The 8187-nt window shown below is 47.6% G+C and overlaps 1 protein-coding gene across 3 annotated transcripts in view; it reads right to left on the reverse strand.

Annotated features, from left to right (window-relative positions):
* Positions 1–7687, reverse strand: part of ADAMTSL3 (ADAMTS like 3) — a 164540-nt gene extending 156853 nt beyond the window's left edge. Inside the window, exons 1-2 of one of the 3 annotated variants that reach the window (XM_081964718.1) lie at positions 7562–7687; positions 1245–1332 (exon numbers count right to left, since the gene is read on the reverse strand). In XM_081964718.1, coding sequence (XP_081820844.1) covers positions 1245–1322 — 78 coding nt within the window. In that variant the 5' untranslated portion in view covers positions 1323–1332; positions 7562–7687. Of the gene's footprint in view, positions 1–1244; positions 1636–1665; positions 1810–7561 lie in introns of those variants that run through there. The other 2 variants (XM_081964717.1, XR_014176353.1) reach the window with 2 other exon arrangements.
* Between the last annotated feature and the right edge of the window lie 500 nt (positions 7688–8187).

Here is an 8187-nt window from a genome sequence, read left to right on the forward strand (position 1 = left end):
TCTACAATATAAAAGCAAATTAATACTCCATTGCTTCTAAAGCAGGACAGAGCTCTCAGCTTTCCTCTTTACTACCCCATGTAAATTCTGCCAAAAAAGGGAGTAACAGCTGTTTAGATCACAAGAATATTAATTAGACAGCTACCATTAGTCATAAAGTAAAAGCAGAGGTTTGCCTAAGCTTTGCGGTTACGTTGTCAATGCACAAGTATGTCAAAGATAACGCTAAATATTTCACAGAAGAGTCTGCCTGACAAATTCATAAATGCCTTTTGGCGGGAAGCAGGGAGAGGCTGTGCATCTAATCTTCATTTTTTGCACGACACAACTACAAGTTAGTTAAGTTAACAATGGGATAATTTCTTCTTCATGTTTGTCTTGCTGACCAAAACATGAGGGTATGATGAAGAACTTACAGAAAGTTTATACAAAGAATTGTTAAGCAACTATCTTATGTGGGAGATTGTAGATTCCTCATTTACTTAATTAACTTACTTAGCCAATTACTTAATTTACTTAATAAAAATTTGCTTAAATAAAATACAATTTACTTCCAAAGGTGTTTTTTTCAAGTGGCAACTGGACTTTCTTGGGTTTTTTTTTTTTTGTTTGAAGACATTTTGCTTCTCATCCAGGAAGCTTCTTCATCTCTGAGAAGAGGAGCTGAAGAAGCTTTTTGGATGAGAACTGAAACGTCTTCAAAGAAAAATCAGAGCAGAGGAAGCTCCTTGGATGAGAAGTGAAATGTCTTCAAAGAAAAACACGAAAGTCCTGCGCTCGCTTCGGCAGCACATATACTAAAATTGGAACGATACAGAGAAGATTAGCATGGCCCCTGCGCAAGGATGACACGCAAATTCGTGAAGCGTTCCATATTTTTAACTTGGTTTATGTAACTAGCTGCATCATGTCGACCCAACCTTATAGTTTGATGCACTAATAAAATAATTAAGTGAAAAAAACAACAAGAAAGTCCAGTTGCCTCTTAAAAAAGCATCCTTGGGACAACCACGGCCTGGATAACTAAGAATCTCTGTATATAATTTACTTTTTTTGCACAATCCATATACAATTTACATTTCTGTTCTTTCTGATTTTTTTTTAAATGCATTTTTGGAGAACCCTAAACTTAATTGTCCCTGATTCGACGCTGCAAACCGCCTCCCTGGTCCTTCCCCAGTGTTTTGACAATGACACTAGGTTAACTTTTCTTCGTCTGATCCACGAGCACCATTCTCACTTACCTGCAGATGGACGCAGAGGGTGAGGGCAGCAGCCCAGAGCACCTTCCAAAGCCGTCTGGTGGTGTTGGCCTTGGCCATCTTCTCAGACCTTTAAAAAGAGCAGAAAATGACTTTTTTGGAAGCTCGGAATGCACCGTTCTCTCAAATGCCCCCTGCCAGAAACGGAATGACTAAAGCAAATTGGGTAAGCAGTCCAAGCCAATCCCTGGAAGCGGCACAGCCTAAACAGTGGAGGTTTGCCCTGGCCAGGAATACAGAATTCAAGCGAGGAACAAAATGCATCCAGCACAAAGAGTGAGGGACTTTCAATTAGGGCAGGAGGACGCAGCCTTTTCCCCCCTTGTGCCTTCTGTCAATTCATCAAGGCAGAGGAGACCTCCTCCGTCCCCTCGTCCCCTGCAGCCAAAAAGAGAAATCGAACCTGCTCCGCTATTTCAGCACTTTCTTTCTTTCTTTCTTTCTTTTGCCTCGCTTCCCAACAAAAGAGGCGAAGGCCAGCACTTTGGAGCTGCCTTTGCCAAAACATCCAAGCCATGTTGGAAAAAACAACAGCTCTCGCTAACTTTGCAGAAAGGAGGGGGAGAGGCTGGGGAGCACACCACGGATTGTTGGATGGGTTAGAAGCAGAGAATCCTTCCCTGTTGAGGGGTTGTTGGGTTGTTGTTGTTGTTGTTTTTTGGTCTAAAGGGCATCGTGGAATTGCCTTTCTTGCCGTGCCAAAGCAAATTCTTTTGTTAAAAGCTGCAGAGAGTTACGCACAGAGACACACCAACTGCTGGCTTGACTCTCCCTTTCTACGAAAAGCATTTTTTCCCCACCCAAAACCTAATTTGCAAGAAGGTTCTGATTTTAGCCAAACCGGCTGGCAAGGCTCCATCTTCATAATAATACAGCGGGGGGGGGGGGCGAGGGGTTGTTGTTGGGTTTTTTTTGCAGCATTGCTCAAAGGTGAAGAGAACACGGGCAGCGCCAGCCACAGAGTCTCCCTCCATCAACCTCTCTCTTGTGCCTCTTCCCTTCCAGCCACGTGCCCGGCGTGGCTGCCTGTCTTGCTGTGGCAATGCTCCAAAAGATGCTTGAAGGATGGAGAGACGAACTCTGTTTTTGAAGCATCAACTCCAACAGCCACTTATTTCCGAGAAATTAAAAATGCCTAACTTCACGGATTCGAGCTGCCTGAATAAAGTTGGGGGTGAGCTTAGTTCCCATACGAGACTGGACTCGTTTGGAAGATACACAGGTAAATCCTCGACTTGCAAGGGTTCAAAATTAAGACAGCGGAACGAAAAAGGGGACTTTGTGAGTGTTTTTCACACTTACAACTGTTGCAGCATCCCCATGGTCACGCCGACCAAAATTCAGATATTTGGCAACCACCAAAAAAAAGTAGCTTTGGCTCAACTTTGCAGCTGTCATTTTCCTATTTACAATCTTACTTGACAGCCTTGGCGGTCCTGTCATATTGCTGGGAATTTGGGGAGATTGAAATCCAACATAATTCTGTTCCAAAGGTCAGCAGGAGGAGGCAAGCGGGCCTATTTGTGCTTCCTCTTTCTCTCTCTACACCTCAACACACAGGGTATCGGTCAGAGGTGGTGTTCAGCGGAAATTTTGAGTAGTTTGGAGAACCAGCAAATACCACCTCTGGCTGGCCCTGCCCCCAATCGAAGTGCTGCCTCACGAGTCCCAGCTCATCAGCTGAGTCTTCTTTTGTTGCCCTGCACAGGAGAACGGAGCTCAAAAGCAGGTTAATGGGGTGGGGCGGGAATGGGGATTTTGCAGTATCCTTCCCCTGCCACACCCACCAAGCCACGCCCACCAAGCCACGCCCACCAAGCTACACCCATAGGACCAGTAGTAAAAGTTTTTGAGTCCCACCACAGGTATCAGTGTGGCAATATCCAGGAAGACTAAGGCCTTCCTGGCTTATCTATATAACTAAGTAGCACAACCTTTTAAATTCAGTTCAAAGAGGTATTTCTGAACAAATGGGCGGCACAGATTACAAAATGAAAACAGCACCGAAAAAGGTCCCTTAAGATCATTTTTCACACTTTCCTCCCTTGCAGCATCTCCATGGTCACATGATCAAAATTCACACGCTTGGCCACCGGTTCGCATTTATGACGGTTGCCGTGTCCCTGGGGTCACTGCGATCCCCTTTTGCGACCTTCTGATGAGCAACAGGGAAGCTGGGTTCGCTTAACAACCTTGCTATTCATTTTAACAACTTGCTTAACAACTGCGGCAAGAAAGGTTGCAAAACGGGGCAAAACTCACTTGGCAGCGTGTCTCGCTTAGCGACAGAAATGTGGGACTCAGGTGTGGTACGTAGAGGCTTACCTCACAAAATTGCAATTCAGAGTTAGACTACATCCAATGTAGCCCTCACCGCCATCCTCCCCCTCGAAAATTCATGACATATTTACAGTTTTCTTAGAAAGGACATGAAAATAGTTTGCTATGGCCTTGCTCGGAATTTTGTTCACCTTCCCTGTTGTGTTCCGGAAATATTTCTCTCATCCAAATTTAAAGTAGGCACAACCCTGTTGAGTTCCTCAGCTCGACCAAGATCAAACAGACAGAAGTTTGACTTGAAAACAAAGCCGCCATCGCCTAGATCAACATCAAGTAACTGCGATCAAGACAGAAGGGCTTAATAGGAAAGATGTTTTCCTCCTCCCTGTCCTCTTTTTTAATAAGATTTAAGACTTTCCCTGCAGATAAAGCCTTCTTCCAAAGTATCTTCCCTCATGCCGCTTAAACCCTTGAACAAAAAAGTACATACGTACGGTAAATTAAAAAAAGGCATCAGAATGGCTAAGTTTTAGATCAAAGCCAGTCAGACATGGTACCCAATCCGCCCTTGGCTACGGAAGCCAACGATTCACTCAAGCTGCCTCACAGGATCGTTGTGAAGAGCAAAAAATGGAGAAAATCCTGATTGTAGGAGGACAAGGGAGATAATCTTGAAGAAAGAAGGCAGCCGCTAATATAAAAACATCACCTTGGCCTGGAAAGCAAGGGTGGGTGGATGAGGAAGAAACTCAGAATTGATCCACCTTGACTGTCTCAACCAGACAGCACAGAGAAGATCTGTTAGCTTTTCAAGATTCTTGTTTTTATCTCTCTATATATATATAAAAATGGCTCTGTGTGTGTGTGTGTGTGTGCGCGCGCACGCGCGCATGCGCACGGTCCAGCATAACTCTGGAATGCCCCGAGCAATTTCAATCAAACTTGGTACACAGATGACTTACTCTCTGGATAAAAATACTGTGGTGATAAGACACCCCTAACGCCCCTCAGGGTGTGTCCGTGTCCATGTGTGTTCCAGCATAACTCCGGAACGCCTTGGCCGCTGAAATGAAAAGGACTGAATTATATCTACAGTGTCAAGTCACAGTACTTTTGACAGTGATAGTGTGCATTCTGGATTCAGGTTCTGTTAAGATACAGCCTGTTGTGCCTTAAAATGGCTTCTACTGTACAGCACAGTGGCGTTGCCATTGTAACGGCTTCGCAATACTCCACAAGCGGGCTCCCTCTAAAACAGGATTGGGATAAATACATACCTGGGCTATGCAGTTTTCATCATGTTTGTTTCCTATCCTGTCCTACCTCAAAAGGCTGACAACGAGTGGGTTTCTGCATATGCAAATTAAGACTGATTGCACATTAACCCAACCCATGTAGTTTGCGGTTCTGTGGTTAAGTTTACTCAATGCACTTAACCAGATCTGTTAAAAAACTACCGCAGGCTATGCTTATTTAGTTTTAATCTTGTTGTGTTTTTTTTTTTAATGGCTTGGCAGGTTTTAAGTACCAAGCTCATATGTTTAGTTTACCCTTCAGTAATTTTTTTTTCAAAGCCAGAAACAGTTAATCTTAACTGTACAAATTCCAATCCAGAACACCGATGAAATATCTGCATAGTGGAAGCATAGCCTACGTGTGCCACCTTGTGCAAAATAAGGAGAGGAAGAGAACGCTCCTCGTTCCAGAGAAACTTTAAGTCAAAAGTATGTGAATTAGATTTGATTAAAGAAATCAGGGAATTGATTATCCCTCAGCCAATTTGGTGTGGTCAACAGCCACGCGGTAAGAATCGCAATTTTTCAGACTTTTAAAAAAAAATCTGCTCCTGCATTGAGATACTTGCACGTATGTTATCCTGTGTAGTATTACGGAATTGGACTCAATTTCCAAATAAGGGTTTAGAAATCATGCCCAAGTAACGTTTAAGTCTGCAATGCCACTGGAACTTCATTCTCTTGTATTTTCTTCCATACAAAGTCTCGGCATCACAGCAGGGATTAAGCCAACAAAGGTCACACTACTGACTTTGAAATGGGATAGGATGCAAAAATGCCTGTGATGTCGGTTACATAATGTAGAAGGGCAGGCAGACTATAGTGGATGACATTAAGCTTAGGCTGCCAAAGCCACGATCCATGGTTTGCAATCTGCCACTGGGGAAGAAATGGAGGCAGTGACAGATTTTACTTTCCTGGGCTCCAAGATCACCGCAGATGGGGATTGCAGCCAAGAAATTAAAAGGCGCTTGCTCCTGGGGAGGAAAGCTATGGCAGATCTAGACAGCATACTAAAAAGCAGAGACATCACCCTGCCCAACAAAAGTGCATATAGTCAAGGCTATGGTTTTCCCAGTTGCAATGCATGGCTGTGAAAGTTGCACCATAAGGAAAGTTGAGCGCTAAAGAATGGAGGCCTTTGAACTCTGGTGCTGGAGATGATTCCTGCAAGTCCCTTAGACTGCAAGGCGATCAAACAGGTCAGCCCTAGAGGAGATCAACCCTGACTGCTCTTTAGAAGGCCAGATCCTGAAGATTGAACTCAAGTACTTTGGCCACCTAATGAGAAGGAAGGACTCCCTGGAGAAGAGCCTCATGCTGGAAGAGATTGAGGGCAAAAGAAGAAGGGGGCAATAGGGAATGAGGTGGCTGGGTGGAGTCACCAAAGCAGTCGGCGTGAGCTGGAATGGACTCCAGAGGATGGTAGAGGACAGGAAGGCCTGGGGGAACGTTGTCCATGGGGTCGCGATGGGTCGGACACAACTTCGCAACTAACAACAACAACTGTTGAGTTCGCCTAATGTGCTAAGCCCGAACCTAACAACCCACCTTACAAAGGAGTGTTACATATGAGCTCAGCCAGTCTCCATGAATAGTCTGGAAGACTTTTTTGCTAAGCATATTTTTGACTGCTTGTCCTTTTTTTTTTTCAACCTGCACTTATTCAGCTGTGTGGACATCCTGCTGTGTTCCAGGAGTTCAAGGCTGTTGCTCTCACTCCCTTTCCTCAATTTCTTGCCATAACCACCATGGGAAACAGGTAAGTAATGTTGATTTCCACCCCCTCCCCTCCCAACACACTAGACCAGGGGTTTCCAACCTTGGCCACTTGAAGTCTGGCGGACTTCAACTCCCAGAATTCCTCAGGCTGGGGAATTCTGGGAGTTGAAGTCCACCAGGCTTCAAATGGCCACGGTTGGAGACCCCTGCACTAGACTATATAAGTGGCTGGCTAGCTGGCTACTCAGCAGCTCAAGGCACTGTGCAAACCCAAGACATTGGTTTCCCTCAGAATAAACAAATAAACAAGTTCAGTGGCTAAAGTGAAAAGGCCAGCTTGGTTCTTTCCAGCCCCACACCCACCCTCCTTCTTCAGACCTGGAGATAGGCGCTCTCCACATGCTCAGAGGCTACTTCAACTACCACGTGATTAAGAAAGCCCTCAACCTCTCAGGATGGCGGTGCTCTCCACATGCTCAGAGGCTACTTGAACTCCCACACAGAAGGACGTTTAGAGAGCCCTCAACCTTTCAGGATGGAGAGCTTGGCTCTTCCCAGCCCTACCCCTCAGCCGGCACTCTCCATATGCTCAGAGGCTACTTGAACTCCCACACAGAAGGATGTTTAGAGAGCCCTCAACTTCTCAGGGTGGCGAGTTTGGCTCTTCCCAGCCCTACCCCTCACCCGGCACTCTCCATATGCTCAGAGGCTACTTGAACTCCCACACAGGAGGTTTAGAGAGCCCTCAACCTCTCAGGGCAGCGAGCTTGGCTCTTCCAAGCCCTACCCCTCAGCCCGCTTCTTCTTCAGACCTGGAGATAACGGCGCTCTCCACATGCTCAGAGGCTACTTCAGTCCCTCACAGAAGCCCTCAACCTCTGAGGATGGCGTCCACCCACCCACCCACCCAAAACGAGAGCGGGCGAGAAGAAGAGGGAAGGAAGGCTCCCCTTCCTGCCACGCTGCGCCGCGTTCCTTCGGGGGTCTCTGCCCGCCACCCACCTCGCGCGGCGGCGCTTCTCTCGCGGTGGGGTGCGTGTGTTCCTCCTCTCCTTCGGCGCCTCCTTAGCGGGAAGGCTCGGCACAACGGACGGAAAGCGCTCCTCCGGTCCAAAGCAGCCGCAGGACGTCGCCGCGGGCTTGCAGAGAGAAGGGAGCTGGCAAGAGCGCAAGTGCCCGCCCTTCCAAAGCGAGCAGGCGGGACAGTGAGGGCTCGTTTGCTCGCCCGTCCGCCTGCCTGCCTGCCTGCCTTCCAGCCTGCAGCCCACCGGCCAGAGCCGAGGTCCTGGGAAGTCAAGCCCACCCACCCCCGCCCCCGCCCGGAGTGGGAGCCGCGCGCTCAAGAACACGCGTGGAAAGCGCCCCCGAGAGCGCAAGCGCGCCCCCGCGCGAGCCACTCTCCTCCACCCACGCCCCGCCACCTGGAATCCCCGGGTTGAGCCAGCTGCTTCCTTGGGAATGCGGGCAAAGCAGGGAGGAACTGTTGACACGCGTCGGGCTCCCGGGGATGGGGAACGTGGGAAGATGGGGGGGGAGGATTCCACTTGACCCCGCCCTGTGGTCCTTTTTAGCCCCCAGAAACCGCCTCGGGAGAGCCGCGTAGATTTTTGCGCTAGGCGAAGCCAACG

This window comes from Natrix helvetica (assembly GCF_964273705.1).
Source record: "Natrix helvetica genome assembly, chromosome: 12".
Lineage (NCBI taxonomy): Eukaryota > Metazoa > Chordata > Lepidosauria > Squamata > Natricidae > Natrix > Natrix helvetica.